Here is a 22,270-nt window from a genome sequence, read left to right as displayed (position 1 = left end):
TATATTTACTGTATGGTGACAGTTCTTGGCAGCTCTCTAGGCCTCAGTGGCCAACACCTTCGTTAGAATAAGCACTTAAATGCACGAAGTATCTACAAATCAAATCTAAACTGTAATCTCCCAACCAGAAGACCTTCGATCAGTGACAACACATTCAAATAATTTATTTACTTAAACGGCTAATAGCACTTTGACCCATCACATATCTGGCACGGTGTTAGTGCTGGCGCCGTGCTATTGCAGATGTCTAAGCTTTACACACTCTTTCATCGCAAAATAATCAATTCTCAGATGGCTGTAATGTAACTAAGGAGCAGGTGATACTGAAGCATGGAGGCAGGCAGGACCATTTTGAACTCATGCTGTTCAGGTTATTTGCATGTTTGCTTCCAGTTTAATATGGTATAGCCACAATATGTCATGCTGAAATTTATGTTTTGGACTGTAAATGCACTGAGAAAACTATTTAAGGCCAATATCAAATGCATTAATATGACACTACTAATTAATGACTATCAGAGTAATTAGGAGTAATGAGTATCAGAATAATTCGGAGATCATAGGAGACAGCGGAGATCAGAGACTCTTTATCTCAAGAACCAATTTTTTATTGTTAAAATTATGAACGAAACTTTTTAAGTGTCTCTTGCATTCATGTTACATCAGATTACATTTGACAGCAATGTCACAGTCCACATTTTCTATCCCTCCAATTTTTTAATGTTTCTCCGAGCTGTAATTGTGTTGTTTGGACAGCAGAGGACGCAAAACCAGGAATGCACGTGACTTCACCTTAGGCAGAAGTAACACAGCTCTAATGCTGTGAAAACACACTAAACAGATCTAAAATGAGAAAGAGTTGGTGTGTAACTAACTGTAGACTGTCAGAAACAGGGGTACAATAGGAGTTCTTTTCTGTCCCTCAAGGTACATTCTGCACTAATGTTACCCCTACAGCTCATTACTGGACCTCAAGGGAACTATGTGTACTTTTTAGGGCCAAAAAGGTACGTGTGTTCCCAAGTAATAAAGGTACAAATAAGTACCTTAGACGGCCCTGCCCAAGTGACAAGCCATTGTACCCCTAAAAGGTACAATAATATACTTTATTTTCTGAGAGTGTAGAAATAGATTTAGCAAGAAATCGGAGCTCACTCTTTTTACAGATTGTCGAAAGCTAAAGGAAAGAGAAGCAAATGCAGGTAGTACAAATGCTCATAAAAGTTTATTCAGAAAATATATTTTTGTTATTCTTTTTGTTTTAATTTTTGATAAAAGGAATATTTTAGTTAATAGACTATCATATTTTATTTCAACTTTTATAAATGTGGGTAAATAATTATTTTATTAATTAAAAATTCATTAATTAATCAATTATTGGTTACTATGAAAATGAAACAAAATATTTAATTTAATTTAACAAAAGGAATATTTAAGTTGACAAAAAAAAGGAAAATAAATGTAATTTTTTGGTAATTTTTTTTCATTTAATTTTTTTTCAAAAATATCATGGGGAAATCAAATCGTGAATGCAGTATCGTGAATTGAACTGAATCATGAATTGGGTGAATTGTTACATGCCTGACAGGGAAACACTCTCTAGCAGGGTTTTACATGGAAAATGTAATGGTTCCAGATTTACAGTACTACTAAAACTATTTATTTTACTACTAAATCATGTTAATGCTGCGATTTCCAAAAACCCAAATACACTTCGAAAAAATTTGTTGACAAGAAGGACCAAGTTGAAACCAAGAGAGCAAAACCTGAGCAAACAGATGAGTTTTAAAGCTAGACTGCCTTTCAGATTTTTCAAGTGTAGGTCATAAAAATAATTTTCCCTGACACCCAATTATGTTTGTTTAGTGGACCAAAAGCTACTGAATTCAAATCATAGACTTCCAATTTTATTAGTTTTTTTTCTTCTAATAGAACAATTAATGAATTTAGGGCCACATGGCCCTAAATATTATGACATGCATAATGTGGTGGGCTTTTCCTGTTCACGCAAGGCATTATGGGATACAAATTTGAAACAGGAGAGAAAAATGGAGGACGTGAGTATGTGAACGAAACGTGAAAGATCGACGACAGTAACAGAAAGCGAGAAGAAAAGACGTTATGTTGCGAAGAAAAGGAAATGCAGGACCAAACTAATAAACATCGGCGGTCAGCGAGCACCTTGGTGTGATCAGCTGTTCGTTTAGCGACAAATGCCGCTTTTCTACTACCAACACGGCTGAGTTGGGCTGAGCCGTGCCGTGCCGTGCTGAGTTGGGCTGAGTCGAGCTGAGTGGGGCTGTTGGAGTTGCATTTCGACTACAACCGCGCTGAACCGTGCTGGCTGGAAGTGGGTGGACACATTGGGTGGAGTTAGCGAAAGTGGGTGGACGTCACGTGATGTCGTTAGGCGGCGCAAACAGTGACATCAGTGACCTTTCAAGCGGTAGTCTCACGACCCGGATAGTAAACAATAAACATGGAGGACATGGAGTCGTTAGTGTTGCTGGTCTTGGTGCTGTGGCTTGCTGTCACCGACAACGCCAACAGATACTGGCAAGAGCGTATAGATGAGGCGAGGCGCATAAGGCTTCAGAAATTCTCGTAATTCGTAATTATTCTTCTTCCGGGTTTACGGTGTTTACAGATTCCAGCGTGCTCGCGGGGCGTGTGTGGGCATGTGAGGACACTCCTCCTCACCAATCAGTGCACAGGGGAGTGTCTCCTCACGCCCCTAGCCCCACTCGGCTCGGTTTGGCTCGCTTCAGCCCCACTCCAAAACTGTGCGAGTTTTGGGAGCTGAGTAAGGCTGAAGCGAGCTGAGTCGTGCTGTTCTGAGGTAGTCGAAACGCGAGCCGTGTCGGGCTGAAGTGAGCTGAAGTGAGCTGAAAAAGGGTAGTGGAAAAGGGCCAAAAATTATGTAACTGTCAGTGCACGGTCAAAGGTAAACCTGTGCATGCGCACACGGACTTCCTCTGCCTGCTTGACTGCAGGAAGCGGGCGATTTCATGCACATTATTTGCTCAGGAATCCACTCAAATTAAATAACTTCCCAGCCACAGAATGGCCTGATATTTTGTGAGATATTACAGAAATAAACATATATCACATTGACCAAATTTCAGAGGGAACTAAATTTCACAAATTTTATGAAATCGAAAGGCTGTCTCGCTTTAAAAATTGAAACAGGAGTTCCAGAGATGAGGTCCTATCACAGAAAAGGTCTAAGAGTACTGGAAGAGGATCAGAAACATAAGAGGGACAAAGCTTATTAAGGGTCTTCAACATTTCTTCAGCAGCTACCAGTTATTACATTAATTATTAGTGTTCATTTAAATATATGAACATTCACTTCTGGAAATAAACCCTGCCACTTCTGTCAAATTATAAATGTCTCCTGCAGCAGCTGCAGCTGCATTTTTGGTTTATGGGAACCATAAATAGTAGCATATGGAGCTGCAGAACAGCCTCCTGGAGTTTCCAGGAGTGGGAAAAATGTCACACAACATACAGAACGTCCCAAATGACAATCATGAAGAAAGAACGGTTCTGTCTATAGCAGTACTGTTGACTTCTTGAATTTAGTGAAAAGGTGTTGATTAATTTTCTATAACAGCAGCTCTGAATATAGTCCTGGCTGTCATTCAATCACGGCTTTATGTGAATGCACTCATTCTAATATGTTATCATTTCTATAGTACCATTCTATTCATGCATTATTCCTTGATTTTTCCAAGGTGTTCAAACTTGTGAAATCATTCACTCCTTTTAACCAAGCTGAAGCACCTCAATATCAACAAAACCTTATGGTTATGGATTCAGAGCTTCCTAACTGGACAAACGCAACAAGTAAGGCTTCCTGGGGTTCTCTCTAAAACCAAGCCCTGCCGTGTTGGCGTTCCACAAGGTTCTGTAATCTCTTCATTGCTTTTCAATGTTTTCAATAATGACATCGATGATGCAATACCAGAGGATATTGCAATACCAGAGCGTATTGCTATGTACAAGTATGCTGATGACTGCACTGTGTATGAGAATACGTTGAAGGCCTCTGAGTGAACAGTGCAAGTGGTGCTTGATAATCTGCATGAGTGGTCTTGTTCCAATCAAATGGTTCTCACCAGCAAGAAAACTAAAGACGTGGATATCGTTCAACCAGGCGTCCACCCAACCTGACAACTGAGGAAGTGTTGCCATCGAGAGGGTCTCGACGTTTAAACTCTTAGTCAAGCCAAGTCAAGTTTATTTGTATAGCGCTTTTAACAATAAACATTGTTGCAAAGCAGCTTTACAGAATTTGAACGACTTAAAAACATGAGCTAATTTTATCCCTAATCTATCCCCAATGAGCAAGCCTGGGGCGACGGTGGCAAGGAAAAACTCCCTCAGACGACATGAAGAAGAAACCTCGAGAGGAACCAGACTCAAAAGGGAACCCATCCTCATTTGGGCAACAACAGGCAACATGACTATAACATTAGCAGTTTTAACATGAGGTCAGTTTTGTTGATGTTATAAACTCTTCATTGATGGAAACTTGAGGGCAAAACTGTTCATGACAACTGCAGTCCTAAAGTTAGCGAGTCAATTGTAGTCCTCAGCCATAAAAGCATTACTGTAAGTGTCCTCCAAGCGTGACTTTCAACTGTCCATCTAGGGCCGTCCTCCACAGGAGCGATGCGATGAGACTCCAACCAGACACAGGGCACCAGGATGGATCAGGCAGGTCCGAGGAGCAGAAGAGGTCAGCATCTCGATCCCAGGACCGACATGTAACTCAATGTAACTCTTAGGTATTTGGGAACAACAGGATCTACCTAAGGATGTGGATATCACTATTTACTCCAGTAAGATTCGTCTGGTGCTAGAGTACGCACTGCCAGTCTGGAGCGGCATCCCGAATTACCTTGCGGAGGAAATACAACAAGTGCAGGATAATTGCCATCCCAAAGACCAGTCTTGCAAGTCTGGAGGAATGAAGAGATGAAGCAACCATATGTGAGCTTGAGAGAATTATAAAGGATCCTCACCATTCAAATCACATGTTCCTTTCAAGAATGGTGGCCCACAAGTACGCAACTAGGAACAAAAGTTGTCTTGCAATAAAAATGTGTAATTGTTGATATGGTGAAGGTTTCTGTAAAAAAAAAAAGGGCATTTATTTAACATTTATGGAAGGCATCTCCAGCATCAGTGCTTTGTAATATTTCCTAAATTATCTGCCACAGAGACTCATCATGACAGAGCACTTTCTGGATAATCAGTAATATGACAAACTGCGTTTTTTCGTCTTATTGCTTCAACAAGAACTAGCTTGTCTTGTGGAAGTCTACATCAGTAAGTATAACTCGAAAGGGTTAAAAAATATCATGTGTCATTGATTAATAAATTAAATATTTTAATCATGGGCAAATTGCTGTGCCAAGTTGCATCATACCATCCGGTCACAGATTATTTTCCTATAACAGTTTATCCATATTATGTTTAACTTCTTACATCTCACATGTACAGTTGTGGTCAGAAGTTTACATACAGTGACATGAATATCATCTTGGATATGAATGTCATGGCAATATTTGGGCTTTCAGTAATTTCTTTGAACTGTTCTTTTTCTGTGGCAGAATGATTGTACAGCATACATCTTTAATAAAAAAATGCTAGAATTTGGTGCAGAAGTTTTAATTTTCTTTGGATTTTCTGAAATCAACACAGGGTCAAAATTATCCATACAGGATCAAGAATATACATACAGCCCACCTAATATTTGGGTAAAATGTCTCTTCGCAAGATTCACCTTGACCAAACATTTTTGTTTACCATGAATAAGTTTCTGGCAGAATTCTGGTTGGATATTTCACGACTCTTCATGGTAGAATTGATAGAGTTCAATTAAATTTTTTTTTCTCGGCATGGACTCAACTTATAAGCATGGTCCATATATTTTCAATAGGGTTGAAGTCAGGACTTGTTTTAAGCTTAATGTTAGCCTGCTTTATCCTCCATAACCAGCTCTGATGCGTGTTTGAGTTCACTGTCCTGTTGTAACTCCCAAGTCCCAAATCATGTTCAAGTTTCTGATGGTTTATACTGTAGAATTCTGAGGTAGTCCTCCTTCTTCATTATTCCATCCACTTTATGCAATGAACCAGTTCCACTGGCAGCAAATCAGCCCCAGAGCATGATGATCCTACCACCACCACCACCAGCTGGTACAGTGTCCCTCTGTACATGGTGGTCATTGTGGCCAAACAATTCAATCTTTGTCTCATCTGACCATACAGCTATCCTCCAGAAGGCTTTTTCTTCATCCGTGTGGTCAGCTTCAAACTTTAGTTAAGCTTGAAGGTGTCAATTTTGGAGCAGGGGGTTATTTCTTGGATAGCAGCCTCTTAGTCCATGGTGATCCATCAGCTTCCAGTTCATGACAGGGCTGTGCCATAGTGGTTCCCAGGTTGTTCCTGACCATCCAAACCAATTTCCTTTCAGCTGAGGGTGACAGTTTGGGTTTTCTTGAAGCAAAGTGGCTTGGCAAAGTGACTACACCTCACAATAACTTGGATACAATTGTTTGAACTGATCTTGGCTCTGCAGTTGTTTAGAAATGGCTCCAAGAGACATTCCAGAGTTGTGTACATCTGCGATCCTCTTTCTCAGATCTGCACTGAGCTCCTTGGACTTTCCCATTGTATTGTGTGTTGGTCAATGCAATGACTGCTGTAAACAAGCCCTTTTTATGAAGGCACAGAGAAGCTACCAGCTATAATCAATCATGATCACTAACAGGAAGTTAAGAGACCTCGGCCTTGGCAAGATAATGAATTAATAATCTAAGTGAGCGTATGTAAATTTTTGACCCTGTGTTGATTTCAGAAAACCCAAAGAAAATTAAAACTTGTGCACCAAATTCTAGTGTTTTTTTAATTAAAGATGTATGCTGTACAATCATTCTGCCACAGAAAAAGAACAGTTCAAAGAAATGACTGAAAGCCCAAATATTGCCATGACAGTCATATCCAAGATGACATTCATGTCACTGTATGTAAACTTCTGACCACAACTGTATTTTATCTAGTGTTATTTCTGTCTAGATCCTTTGTATATCTCATAATGGATTAATCCATACTGGCCTTAAGGGAGCATGAAGAACTAATGCGTAGGGTGTGTTCGTGTTCACTCTCCAGCATACGCTAAATGACTCAGCATCACAAGCCGGTGCAGTCACCTTGCCTGAGAGCTCACAATAACCTCAAACCACCACTAAACCTCCATCTAGAACATTACCAAGTGATCAAATGGTGTGTGAACAATTTAGACGAGTATGCGTTCAGAATATGGATGTGTCAGGGTTGAAAGCTACGCTTCTGAACTCCTGAATGCTAAATGCCAACATTCTATGTGTAAAGGCATCTGTTGATATTTTTGTAACATCATTCTGTGTCTGGCTGTTTGACTTTCCCTTCAGATCCTTTTTTTTGTTTCCACCCTTCAATTCAAATAGATTTTATTTACTTTGATGACAGCTTCCTGTGCTGCTTTGGCAGTATTTGTTGGCCTTGGTAGCCATCGCCTTAGTTAAATAATAAAATAAAGAGGATGCGAACACTCTTGAGGCAAGGAAAGTAAGAAGAGGCTCTTGTTTGTTTGTTTTTTAATCTCCTTTCTGGCAGCCAAACTTGAATACTATTTCAAATGTTATAACATTTCTCATCTCATCTCATTATCTCTAGCCGCTTTATCCTGTTCTACAGGGTCGCAGGCAAGCTGGAGCCTATCCCAGCTGACTACGGGCGAAAGGCGGGGTACACCCTGGACAAGTCGCCAGGTCATCACAGGGCTGACACATAGACACAGACAACCATTCACACTCACATTCACACCTACGGTCAATTTAGAGTCACCAGTTAACCTAACCTGCATGCCTTTGGACTGTGGGGGAAACCGGAGCACCTGGAGGAAACCCACGCGGACATGGGGAGAACGTGCAAACTCCGCACAGAAAGGCCCTCGCCGGCCACGGGGCTCGAACCCAGACCTTCTTGCTGTGAGGCGACAGCGCTAACCACTACACCACCGTGCCACCCATTATAACATTTATGTATTATAAATATTTATAATATTTATTCTAAAAGCTAAACAAACACAAAAATAATCAAAATAATATTAAATAATATTAAATAATAATATTAATAATAATCAAAAGTATATTAAAATAAATATTAATTATAAATATAAGATAAATAAATAAAAATATAAATAAATAGCAGTTGTGATTTTATTACCCTTCACAATAAATATATTTCTGGCATACTTTTTCATATATTTTCTAATTATATATTGATTAATTAAATATACAATTTTAACAGAGAAATTAGTTAATCATTTCCAGTAGACAGCCCATTATCTATTTCTTTGATTGGGTGTCAAAAGGCGTTCTATAGGTCACGTAGGGTTTAGTGATTTGGGATAAAGTAAAGTCAGATTTTTAAAATTTAGTTTTAAAAAAATCATAGACAATAAAGAATTGCTGTAAGTAAATAGACCGTACTACTACTTGTAAGAAGAAGCAAAAGAACAACAACAACGAGACCATCAATGATGGCGTAGATCACTCCGGCCCAAATTTGGGTAGAAGCTATATGCACCCCAGGCAGACCTACCTTCCTGCCAAAAAGAATAAAAATCGGTGAAGAACTGAGAGAGAAGTAGTGATTTTCGTGAAATGTGGACGACATGATCGCATAAGGTCATCCCCTGTTGGCTAGATGAGCTAATAATAATAATAATAATAATAATAATAATAATAATAAACAGAATTACACTCTATGCTAAAATTACAATATTACCACATTATTATTTTCTTTGCTTGAGAAAGCAACACAGTTTTAACCTTCTGTGGTTTATGTGATGCAAACATATGATGAAACAAGTTCTGATGTTCGTTCTGTCTGTTTCAATATTAAATTACAACATAATTATATGACATACTGTAATACTGTATATTTAAATAATATTGGCTGGCTTTTTTCATGGCATACCAGATACAGTGGTGCTTGAAAGTTTGTGAACCCTTTAGAATTTTCTATAGTTCTGCATAAATACGACCTAAAACAACATCAGATTTTCACACAAATCCTAAAAGTAGATAAAGGTAACCCAGTTAAACAAATGAGACAAAATATATTATACTTGGTCATTTATTTATTGAGGAAAATGATCCAATATTACATATCTGTGAGTGGCAAAAGTATGTGAACCTTTGCTTTCAGTATCTGGTGTGACCCCCTCGTGCAGCAATAACTGCAACTAAATGTTTCCGGTAACTGTTGATCAGTCCTGCACACCGGCTTGGAGGAATTTTAGCCCATTCCTCCGTACAGAACAGCTTCAACTCTGGGATGTTGGAGGGTTTCTTCACATGAACTGCTCACTTCAGGTCCTTCCACAACATTTCAGTTGGATTAAGGTCAGGACTTTGACTTGGCCATTCCAAAACATTAACTTTATTCTTCTTTAACCATTCTTTGGTAGAACGACTTGTGTGCTTAGGGTCGTTATCTTGCTGCATGGCCCACCTTCTCTTGAGATTCAGTTCATGGACAGATGTCCTGACATTTTCCTTTAGAATTCGCTGGTATAATTCAGAACTCATTGTTCCATCAATGATGGCAAGCCATCCTGGCCCAGATGCAGCAAAACAGGCCCAAACCATGATACTACCACCACCATGTTTCACAGATGGGATAAGGTTCTTATGCTGGAATGCAGTGTTTTCCTTTCTCCAAACATAACGCTTCTCATTTAAACCTAAAAGTTCTATTTTGGTTTCATCCGTCCACAAAACATTTTTCCAATAGCCTTCTGGCTTGTCCACGTGATCTTTAGCAAACTGCAGATGAGCAGCAATGTTCTTTTTGGAGAGCAATGGCTTTCTCCTTGCAACCCTGCCATGCACACCATTGTTGTTCAGTGTTCTCCTGATGGTGGACTCATGAACATTAACATTAGCCAATGTGAGAGAGTCCTTCAGTTGCTTAGAAGTTACCCTGGGGTCCTTTGTGACCTCACCGACTATTACACGCCTTGCTCTTGCAGTGATCTTTGTTGGTTGACCACTCCTAGAGAGGGTAACAATGGTCTTGAATTTCCTCCATTTATACACAATCTGTCTGACTGTGGATTGATGGAGTCCAAACTCTTTAGAGATGGTTTTATAACCTTTTCCAGCCTGATGAGCATCAACAACGCTTTTTCTGAGGTCCTCATGAAAACTCCTTTGTTCATGCCATGATACACTTCCACAAACATGTGTTGTGAAGATCAGACTTTGATAGATCCCTGTTCTTTAAATAAAACAGGGTGCCCACTGACACCTGATTGTCATCCCATTGATTGAAAACACCTAACTCTAATTTCACCTTCAAATTAACTGCTAATCCTAGAGGTTCACATACTTTTGCCACTCACAGATATGTAATATTGGTTCATTTTCCTCAATAAATAAATGACCAAGTATAATATTTTTTGTCTCATTTGTTTAACTGGGTTCTCTTTATCTACTTTAAGGACTTGTGGGAAAATCTGATGATGTTTGAGGACATATTTATGCAGAAATATAGAAAATTCTAAAGGGTTCACAAACTTTCAAGCACCACTGTATATTCCACTCAGCCAGCATGATATTGAACGAGTCGAAAACGAGTAGCTGAATGGAATATATCTGATATACCATGAAAAAAACCCAGCCAATATTATTATTATACATACACATTCCTTTTGTGTGTTCAACACATCTTTCTTTCTCAAAATCTTCCGTATTTAACAAAGCAAACCTGGCAGCCATGTTTGTTTACAAATTGTCAGTCACTCGCTAGCATGGAAGTTTTACGTCTCCGACGTGCGACATCATGTTGTCTTGACAACCATGCAATATCGTAAACCATATTCAACGCTCATTCTCCATTGGGTAGAGTGGTGTAATATACGTAGGATAAGCGATATGCGAACAATTTTGCATGCTGTCAAATCAAATTAATGAAACCTGCTAGAAGGGAATAGAATGCATGTTTTTATTCCATTGAAAAAGTGTCCTGTATGTATAATAATTAAGTATTAAGCATCTTAATCAATTGTAATTTAAAAAAAAAATTAGACAACCTCAAAAACATTCAAACCACTTCTTAATTTATAATTCTTCTCCTAATCTTCTTATACTTTTCTCTCCCTTTCTATTAATGCTTTTATTTGTTCTCTCTCTCTCTGTGGCGTATGGGAGTGTTATGTTATAATACAGTACTGTACAGTAGGGTCTGTTCTGAGTGGAACCCCACAGAGCTGCTCTGCCATCTGCGGACCTGGCACCAGCTGCCCTCGCCACTCTCACAACCAGCATGGCCTATAAGGGTACTGAGTGAGGTTTCACCTCCTCATCTTCACCTCCCCCACTCCTTCATCAGTTCATCACGCTCACAGCACAGAACTATTTTAAAGCATGATGGGGTTTGAGTTTTCTTTTTTTGCTTTCCTGTGATTGGCTCCTGGGATGTTGATAAGGCTGTTTCCATGAGGAGAAATGTATAATGCTATCTGCTCTCTCCAGAGGGAAGGAGAGAGAGAGAGAGAGAGAGAGAGAGAGAGAGAGAGAGAGAGAGGTTTAAGATATGTCTATATCTTAAATCCTATTTAATCCGGTCATTCCTAATTGCAGAGCGAAGGATTTGTAAAAAATATATAAAAATTCTACAAACTCTACATAGACTCAGGCAATAACAAAAGCCTCCATGTCATGAACAGACTCCTCTAGCTTCATTAAAATAACCTAGCAGAGAAATTGTTCATCACAGAGGAGTCAAGTGATCACTCTGGCCTATTATAAGAGTCCAATATGAAATCATCTTCACCATCCTGGCAATAATCGCAATCCATGAAACACTGTTGATTTTCTGTGTCAGCGGGAATGCATGCATACATGATTAGTCCACTGTTCCTTTAGCCATTTCCTGTTCTAGGTGCACACACTGGACCTGACAGTGCAACTATAAAATATTTGCAGTGAAAAGAAAGAAGACACTATAATCTGTTTATCCACATAAATAATATGCAAGAAGTTTCAATTAGCCTGGAGGCTACTGATTCAATGGATGTCCAAAATGTTTGTGCAATTAACATGGCCTAATGGTTTGAGAAGCAGCTTTGGGACCTAAAGGTCACTGGTTTGATTCCCTGGACCAGCAGGAATGGCTGAAGTGCCCGTGAGCAAGGCACCTAACCCCCAACTGCTCCCCAGGCTGCTCTGGGTATGTTGTATGTCGCTCTGGATAAGAGCGTCCGCTAAATGCCTGTAATGTAACGGAACCCTGAACACCACTGCCCCACCCCATCCCATTTATTCATCCAATCCTGATATAGAAAAATATTGTGTTGACTTTGCCAGGCAACAAGCCAGCCAACTTCGAGAGATTTGGCTGCCATAAGCCTTCAATCAACTTCCAATTTATTTTCACTCGACTAACCAGCTGTTCCACTGCTATGAGGATTCCACGATAGCACTATAATAGTTTTTGTAATTATATGATTCATAGCTGTTGGTGCTGGGTTTGGCTTGAATATCAAAGCATTGGACAGCGACTGATATTTCACTGAGGTTTTGGTTATTGTTCTTGATTCAACTAGTGCCAACTCAAATCCTTGACATGCTCAAAAGTTGATATTTTTTTACCATCTAGTTCTAAAAACAACAGGCTTTCCTGAACTGAAAAATGTTTCTTTTTGCATGCGGGTCATTCTAGAATTCGGGGTACATTTCGCGTCTCTGAGATAAACCTTTTGTTATTTTCCAAAAAAAAAAAAAAAAAGACATCTTTATTGAATCAGTTTTAAATAATAATGCAATTTATGACAAACTTTCACCAATAGCAATGGTTGATGTACATTTTAGACCCAATTTATCCATAAAACATTAACTAATTGACTCCCCCCCGTCCCCCCCCCCACATTATTGGCTGTCTTCAACTCCTGATTCATACATTCAACTTGAATAAACATGAAGTGATTCAGCCTAACAATCTGTTTTTTAGGGCTTATTCTATTAACTGCTACAAAATCAATTGCATAGAAAGTCTATTTTCTGTATTATGTGAAATTTCAGTAAGAAAAAAATTTATTTTTTTTTACCCGTCCCAATGTTCTTGTCAACTCTGTTATAAAACCGCAGAAAATCTGCAAAGACTTTTAACAATGCGCATGACACCTGCACCGAGAGATGTCACTTCCTCTGATGGGAAACTTCAGAAAGCCAGTGAGGTATGTTATGTTTCTTCTCTCATTAAAGGAGAACTGAAGGCAAATTTTTTATTATCAAAATTCTATTTATCTCATTTTATTAAATATAGGAATGCATTTTTGATAGCTATTTTGTCACTGCTATAGCAAGTTATGAGTGTTTGAAATATGCTCTGTAATATATCAGTCCATATGTCAAAGCAATGGCCGTAAACGGTAGACCCCGAAGCCGTTTGTTTTCAGGATAATGGCTGGCTGATGAAATTATTGGCTGGCTAGCTGACTCAGCCAAAACCTTAATGGCTGCTGCAGCCACCAAAATGTTTATGGCTACAAATGGCTGATACTGGACGTCACTGTGTGGCATATATCCGGGCGAACGGATCAAACAAATGGGGGGAATAAATAGCAAATTACCACAGGTCCCCTGGTCTCTTACTTCATTGTAAATATAAATCTAGCAAGATTGTAGTTCAATGCTAATAATAAGCTAATCTGGATTGTTCGAGGAAGGCATCTAGCTATCTACTCTCACTAGCAATGACCAGTGAAGGACTGGCAGCTATCTTACTATGATGAAAGTAGAGTGGTGGAGTACTTTTTTTTTTATCAATCTCGAAGTATGTGAAACAAACAAACAAACAAACAAACAAACAAAAAATACCTTTACACTTTCCCTCAGCAGCGGCAAAGAATGCAGCCATCTCGTCGATATCGGAGTCGATTGATGCTCTGGGTGGGTTCCCGGGTTCCCCAGTGTATCGTGGTAACGGTGTGAGGGGCGGGAAGCCAGACAGGTAGTCACAACGGCAAGCTTGTGGTGGCTCTCTGTGCTGTGATATCAGTTCTAAATCTCTACAGTGTATGCCTATACGTCTCTATTGTGTTACTACTAGTGTGTACAGTTGATCATGTTTGTGTCACTTTTCTTGTAGCTCATGATGTGGATAAACCCATTATTTGATGTACACAATTCTTAGTGGCTCAGCCAAATTTTATTAGATAGCGGCTCAAATTGGCTTACAAAATTATTGGCTGGCGGCGGCTCAAATTCTAAATGGCGGTTTTAGCGGCGCCTGGCGGCGGCTTCGGGGTCTAGTAAACGGGATTCGTCGAGACCTGTGCGAGACATCGTAGGACGGAAGTAAAATGTACAGCGGAAATCAAAGCGACCAACATCTGCCAATGTTGTCAAAAGACGCACGCGCCCTCCTTCGAATGCTGTAATCAAGCTGGAAGTTTTGTTTGTTTGTGTGCTTGCCAAAGGCAAGAACACTTTTGTTAGGGGCCAAGCAGCGGAGCTGCAGGCACCTCTAGTGTTTCTATGGTTTATTATTATTATTATTATTATTTCAAGCATCTTTCTTCCGTATAGGATGTCTATGGCAGCCTATAGAACCATATAGTAAAAAGTTATGAAATTTAGCACACTGATTCTGGACAGTTTCATGATTCTTCTCAGTAAATTTCATGTTGCCATCTCAAACTCGCTAGCGCCACCAACTGGTCAAAGTTTGACATACATTTTTGCTCATAACTTTTGAACCGTACATCCGATTCTCAAAAACTTGGTATCCCTGGAATCCTTATGCCAAGCCGATTCCAATGCACCCTATGACGTCATTTTCTGCCTGGGTAGATTTTCCGCCATTTTGGATTTTGTTAAAATTGAATAAAATGCTACTTCTACATTTTTTTTGACCGTTTTTCATGAAAATTAACATGGACCACCTTCAGACTATGCTGCATATAGGGTCTATTTTTTGGAGCAATTGATTAAACTGTCACTGCACAGCAGCCAATCAAATTTAGTGGCGAAGACGCCAAACAGGAAGTGAGCTCATATCTCGGCAGCCCTTTGACATATCTCAACCAAACTTAACGACATAAAGCCACACCCCTCCAGAAGGGTCTGCACCAAATTTGGTGCAAATTGACCAATAGGGGGTGCTATAATTTGTAAAAATGTGTTTTGGCTCATATCTCATGTGTTTTGGTTAGAAACAAAATTCCAATGCCTGATCACACTGTTGGATGCCCCATTGAAGGTCATTTAAAAATTTCAAGGTCAGCACAAGTTATGACCATCTCTCCAACATAACATCACTCTCTTAGCATGTGGCTGCTTGGCCCCGCATTGCTGCTTGGTCTTCTTAAGTTTACTTATTCTGACACATTTTTTGGATCCACTACTCCTCCTAGGGCGTTCGAGATAGAGACACCGTTCCAACTCTGAGACGTCTGGCCCAAAGTGGTGTAGTGTGCTTGTATACAGCTTTTGGATCAACGCGCCCGTTCTCTTGTTCTTGTCATTTTTCTTTTGTTTTTTTCCCATAGAGAATGAATAGGGCTCATGAATCGAATCGTCCTACTCGGACACGCTCCATCGCAGATGCACCAAACCTCATGTGATACTTCAGGCCAACTCCCCGACACATACATGCAATCGGTTCTGACCCGCACTCATATTTTTCCTTTCTTTTTGCTCATCCCTTTTTCCTCCATAAGCTTGCATTGATTTTTGGCCCCATTGAAAATTAATGGTGTTTCAGGAGAAAAACTTTCACTCTCCATCAATTTTTTTAACCAAGTGACCAAACTTCAAGAAACTTCACTTGATGCCTCAGGCCAAGCCCCTGCACAGATCCATCCCCTCATCTGAGACCTGCACTCATCTTTTCCTTGGTTTTCATGCATCTCTTTTTACCTCCATAGGCTTCCATTGATTTTTGGCCCCATTCAAATTAATGGAGTTTTGCTCAGTAACACTTCACCACATCCACCAAACTTCATATGGCACCTCAGGCCAAATCATCATCACACACATGATATCGGTTCTGACCCGCACTCGGCTTTGTCTTGCCTTTCAGCCGTCCATTTTTTCTCCATTTTGCCAATAATCAGTGGAAGCTTGACTGAGTCATTCCTCCCTTCCCCCATAGGTGATGATGCATTTGGCAAGGATCTGCTCATTTGAGACATTGACAGCAAATCAACTTCAACTCAATGGCCACTTTATTAGGAATACTTACATGCACACACGATAGCAATTAGCATATAAGCATTCATGTGTTACCATGCTAGCTGTTAGCATGCTACCCATTACGATATCATGCCTGCTGTTAGCTCACGAGTTGTTAGCATGTTCACCATTAGCATGTTATCATGAGAGCTGTTAACATGCTGACTAGCTGGATTAGCATGGTAGCATGCAGAGTTCTCATGTTTGCTGTTAGTGAGTTCGCCTTAGCATGTTAGCATGCTAACTGTTAGCATGTTAGCTGTTAGCATGTCACCCTCAGAGTGTTAGCATGCTAAAAGTTAACATACGAGCCATTAGCATGTTAGCCTGTTACCATGATAGCTGTCAGCATATTAGCCTTAAAGTGTTAGAATTTTAACAAGTAGCATGTTAATCATTAGCATGTTAGAATGCTAGCTGTTAGCATGTTATCTATTAACGTTATCTATTAGCATGCTAGCATTAACATGTTAGTATGCTGTTAGCATGTTAATATGCTAACTGTTAGCATGTTAGTATGCTAACTGTTAGCATGCTAGTTGTTAGCATGTTGGCATTAGCATGTTGGCATGCTAGCTTTTAGCATGCTAGCATGATAGCTGTTCTGCTACAGCTCAGCAAGCACACTTTGCATTTTCTCTGTGGAAATGCAGTCTAGTTTTGATAGCAATCAGGAAAGTTTGAAAAAAGTAGGCAGTAATCGTCATTTAAACTCGTTTTTGTGCAATATTTCATTTGGAAAACAGTTTTCAAAATGGCGGCACTGACACCTGGCTGACATTTCACATTTTGAAGTCTCGCACAAGTCTCATGAAGATCGCACGGATAAGCGACGCCTGCCGTGGACCAAATGAACTACGTTCAACATGGCTAAAAACCGAATAGGCCGATAAGTATAATATTTAATTGCAATTAGTTGCCAATACGAGTCACGATATAAGGTTACTAAAACCAAAAACGCAATTGAATAAAACATTAAGAAATAAAGCAAGTTTAAAAATGACTTCAGTTCTTTAATTTGAACAAAATATTGAGGATACACCAACAGTAGATTAATTATTCATCAAATCTGTTACTGTGATATTGGAGTGAATCTCTTACTCGTTTTTTAAAAAACAACAATATGATTAAAATCCATGAAATTCTCTTTTTATGCCATGTGGTAGCTAGTTTGAGGTTAGCGTGTGGAGTTAAGACACAAAATGGTGGGAAATGTCAACTCTGTTGTCACCAGTTCTGTTCATGTCACCAGTTTAACAAGAACAGAGTTGACGTTCACGAACACAGTCAACACTTGAAAATGTACCTGTAATTACAGAACGGGCCATGCATCTCAACCAGCTACTACTGGATACATCTAAATGCTAACACCTTCAGTCACTTACTTACGCCTGATACTTTCAGCCAGGAGAATGTGTCATTAACTGGCATCTTAATTCCATCGGATGTTTCAACCCTGAACCACAATGCCCTCTAGTTGGTGGGTCAGCAGTGATGACCAGGCACAGTCCATCTTCTCCTGGCTTCCAGCTCAACTCCTGCCTGTTCCAGAGCCAGCAAGAGATTCTTTCCGGTGCCTCTCCCAACCTGTGAGCATTTGTCTTCCTCTCCCTTCTTGCTATTCCCAAAGCTGTGAGCATATTCCACACGGACTGTACCAGGAAACCCCTGCATCCCTCCATTTTCACAGGCTCAAAAGTAATCAGACAATTGACTGATAAGCAACTTCATTTCTGTTTCCTTGTTATTTCATGACAAATTAAGGAGATAAAAGGTCTGAAGGTGATTACAAGTGTTGAATTTGCATTTGGTAGCTGTTCATGGTAGCACAGTGGTGCAATGGTTAGCACTGTCACCTCACAGCAAGAAGGTTCCGGGTTCAAACCTCACAGCCGATGAGGGGCTTTCTTCTCCCTGTGTCTGTGTGGGTTTCCTCCCATGGTCCAAAGACATGCGGATTAGGTTAAATGGCTACTCTAAATAGCCCATAGGTGTGAGTGGTTGTTTGGAGATGCTGTGCCAGGCCTAGAGAGGCAGTCTTGGGCCCAAAGGGTCGTCAGTTCGAGGAGAGTTGAGTGAATGAACAGCATTTACCCCTCCTGCTGTATCATGGCTAAAGTGCCCTTGAGCAAGGCACCTAACCCCGGGCACTGTAGCATAGCTGCCCACTGCTCTGGGTATGCGTTCACTGCTCACTTGCATGTGCGTGTTCACTGCTTCACTTGGGTTAAATGCAGAGGAGGAATTTCACTGTGCATGAGTGTACACATGACAAATAAAAGCCTTCTTCTTCTTCAGTGGATGAAGTGTGCTCAAGACAGACGCAGACAGCCTTGTACAGTAAGAGGCTGCCAACTGACAGGCCAGTTGGCCGACACACGCCAGGGTGAGCGAGTGAGCTGTTCATGGGAACTCTCAGGTGTTTTTAAATGTATTTTAAAATTATGCTTATATTTATAATTCTGCTAATTTGTCCAATTACTTTTGAGCCTGTAGAAATGGAAGGACTATTGGGGGGGGAATGGCTCCAATTCCTAAACTTATTATATAACACAATTTTTCTATGAAAGCCCTTGAATTAACACTGAAAGTTTAAATTTCAATCACATCTTGATTATTTCATTTCAAATCCATTGTGGTCATTTACAGAGGCAAAATTATGAAAACGGTGTCACTGATCAAATACTTAAGGACCCGACTGTACAGTTCCCTGTACTTAAAATTATTTGATTTCAAATTGGAGTGCATAATTGCATTATTTGTAATGACGTCTTGATTTTGTGATTAAACACCGTACAGGAATCCTCTCAGACTAACTTCTGCCAAAATCCCCAACTACCTCACTTGATAATGCCATTTAACCTTCTTCATGAATCTACTCAGAAAGACATACATATTTCATAAGCTCTGATTTGACTTATGTGTGATGTCTGAAAAGTCTCGGAGCCTGATTAACACTAGACCCAGCAAGACTTGCATTATGCTCAACCAAAAAAGTCTGACAAATGTACCTGTAACCCAGTTACAAACGCTTCCTGGCCTCGCTCCCTCCTGAGACGGTGACTTTAATAAGGGTTGCAAATAGACCATTCATCTTCTATTACCTTTCCGTCAGACTCAGGGAACAACAGGGAACTTTCAGGATGGCGGTTCTGTTCTAAATTATCTCCCTCGATTTTTCATTTCTGTCTGTGTAGCTTTGTAATACTGTATTAAGTCAGTTCATTACAAAGACATCATCTAGTTTTTGAGTCATGGAAACATTTCATTACACGCAAATCCTCCACACAGATTCATTCCACTTCTGAACTAAGGTTAATCACTGTTGTGTCGCGCTTGCTGTTTAAGGTTGATCACAGATTTCAAGGCTGCATCTGCTTTTGTTAAGAGGCTGTGTGACTTCCAAAGCTTCTGTGGCTGGTATGGGTCGAACAATAAGAAAGGAAAAGTGGTCCTTTTCTTTCTCTCTCTCTCTCTCTCTCTCTCTCTCTCTCTCTTTCTCTCAAACCACAACAACAGCAGCGTCTGTATTGACTCAGCCTGGCAGGACTAACAGCAAGCTATTCTATCAAACCCCCTCCCTCTCCCCCTACCACACACACCATCACTGGTGACTGCTCCACCCGAGCACGACTGCTGACGCTGACAGAATCACAAGCTGAAAAATACTTCTGTGCATGCAGAGCTTTCAAGTCTTACAAACAAACTCATATCACTCTACATTAGACCAAACACTATATGTTTTCTGGCCCAAATCTGGAAGATCCAGTTCTGTTTCAAAACCATTTCAAACCAACATGGTGGACTGATGCAATAACGTTTCCTTCCAAGATCCAATCACCAGGAAGAAATCAGCGTAAGATACGAAAATCAGCCTGTCCATGAGCATTTTCAGCTCAGCATCTTTCCACACACTTATGAACCTGCAAGCCTCCACGTTCCCCATGGTTCACATAAGGTTGTGTTTACATGCAAGATCTAACAAACGGACAAAGGAATGCTACCAGCAGATGAGAAATCACAGGAATGGCACGCAAAGCAAAGCAAAGCAAAGCAAGGATGGTACTGAAACACAAAGTGTTCCGCTATCCTCTTTGTTCCAAAGCCAAAAAAGTGTTGACCATGGACCAAGCTACCATAGGAGACCAGGGTACAAAACAGACTCCTCTCTCTGTCTAAGTCCCAAAGCAGGTGGACATAAACTAAAGGCCATTACTATGACCCTTTAGAAAGCTTTTTTTTTTGGTAAATGTTTGCACTCCCGATTTTCATCTAAATAGGCCTAATTTGCACAAAAGGCGGCATCAGAAAATACGACCAGATCTTTTCTCAGGAGGTTTGCGGCATCAGGAAAGGAAGTCCAGTCCGAGTGGGATACTGCGCCTATTAATTTCTTTACATTCTCTATAATTCTCAACATAATTTCCCAAAGCTTGAGCAGTGTGCCATGGAACAATGAGAGCAAATAGCTGTAATGAAGGCAGATGAAAAGGAGGTGATCTCTAAAGATCTGTGTCAGGGACCGACCTGTCAGGCTGTCATAACACTCGATCTCGGTGCTCCTGACGGCGCGCCGCTGCTCCTCAGAGAGCTGTTCGGCGGCGGCTCGGTTCAGGAGCTCCACGTCTCCGTCTCCGCCGCTACCGCCGCCGCCGCCCGCTGCCACCTGCACGCCTTTCAGCTGCAGCAGCGCGCGGTGGTACTTGCCGATGGCTTCGCGGAATTTCTTCTCCTTGTAGCAGCGGTGACCCTCCAGCTTGAAGTCGATCGCCTTTTGGATTTTGGCCTCCATCTCAGCGCTTCGTGCTCCGGGTCCTCCTCCACCACCACCTCCTCCACCACCTCCTCCTCCTCCGAAGCCGCCTCCGTCTCCACCCGCGGCCTGGCTCCGCTTTACAGGCTGGAGCAGCGTGCTGTGCATAAAGGATACGGTGCGCTGATAACGCCGACCTCGCACCTAAATCCTTGACAGTGGAAAACAAGGCACGTCCACGAAAACCGAAAAAAAAATGTAGCGGAGAAACTCGTTATAATGCTGAGGAGCAGCAGGAGGAGGAGGAGGAGGAGGGACGCGTAAATGCCTCCCGCGACTACTGAGCTCAGCCCCTATCTCTCTCTCTGACACCGGTACGCGCGCAGCTTCAGCACCATGGACAGACACCTAAGTCGCGTGGCATCATGGGAAACCAAAGAGGACGCGCTGCAAGAAGCTGCTGATGCTAGATCACGATCACTTTTTCTGAAGCACACTCGCCACTGGCAACCATCAAAGTGAAAAAAAAGGGAGGGGGGGAATCATTGCAAGTGTACCAAAGAGGAGGCCAGTGCCATCCAATGAAGCATGGCTACACCAGTAACACATCATCATCATCATCATCATCATCCATCCATTATCTCTAGCCGCTTTATCCTGTCCTACAGGGTCGCGGGCAAGCTGGAGCCTATCCCAGCTGACTATGGGCGAAAGGCGGGGTACACCCTGGACAAGTCGCCAGGTCATCACAGGGCTGACACATAGACACAGACAACCATTCACACTCACATTCACACCTACGGTCAATTTAGAGTCACCAGTTAGCCTAACCTGCATTCTTTGGGGGAAACCGGAGCACCCGGAGGAAACCCACACGGACAACCTGTAAACTCCACACAGAAAGGCCCTCGTCGGCCACTGGGCTCGAACCCAGGACCTTCTTGCTGTGAGGCGACAGTGCTAACCACTACACCACCGTGCCGCCCCCCCATCATCATCATCTTCATAATAATAATAATAGTAGTAGGTGGCACGGTGGTGTAGTGGTTAGCACTGTCGCCTCACAGCAAGAAAGTTCTGGATTCGAGCCCAGTGGCCGGCGAGGGCCTTTCTGTGTGGAGTTTGCATGTTCTCACCGTATCTGCATGGGTTTCCTCTGGGTGCTCTGGCCTCCCCAACAGTCCAAAGACATGCAGGTTAGGTGAACTGGTGGCTCT

At 41.2% G+C, this 22,270-nt stretch overlaps 1 protein-coding gene across 1 annotated transcript in view; it reads right to left on the bottom strand.

Moving 5' to 3' along the window:
• ttc9b (tetratricopeptide repeat domain 9B) overlaps positions 1 to 21,221 on the bottom strand; it is a 73,823-nt gene extending 52,602 nt beyond the window's left edge. The window contains exon 1 of the mRNA XM_060922863.1: positions 20,828 to 21,221. Within this exon, the coding sequence (XP_060778846.1) occupies positions 20,828 to 21,221 (394 nt within the window). The remainder of the gene's footprint in view (positions 1 to 20,827) is intronic.
• Positions 21,222 to 22,270: the final 1,049 nt, after the last annotated feature.

This window comes from Neoarius graeffei, chromosome 6, assembly GCF_027579695.1.
Source record: "Neoarius graeffei isolate fNeoGra1 chromosome 6, fNeoGra1.pri, whole genome shotgun sequence".
Classification (NCBI taxonomy): domain Eukaryota; kingdom Metazoa; phylum Chordata; class Actinopteri; order Siluriformes; family Ariidae; genus Neoarius; species Neoarius graeffei.
Note: the sequence above shows the minus strand (reverse complement) of the source record. Positions and strands in the feature narration are given on the sequence as shown.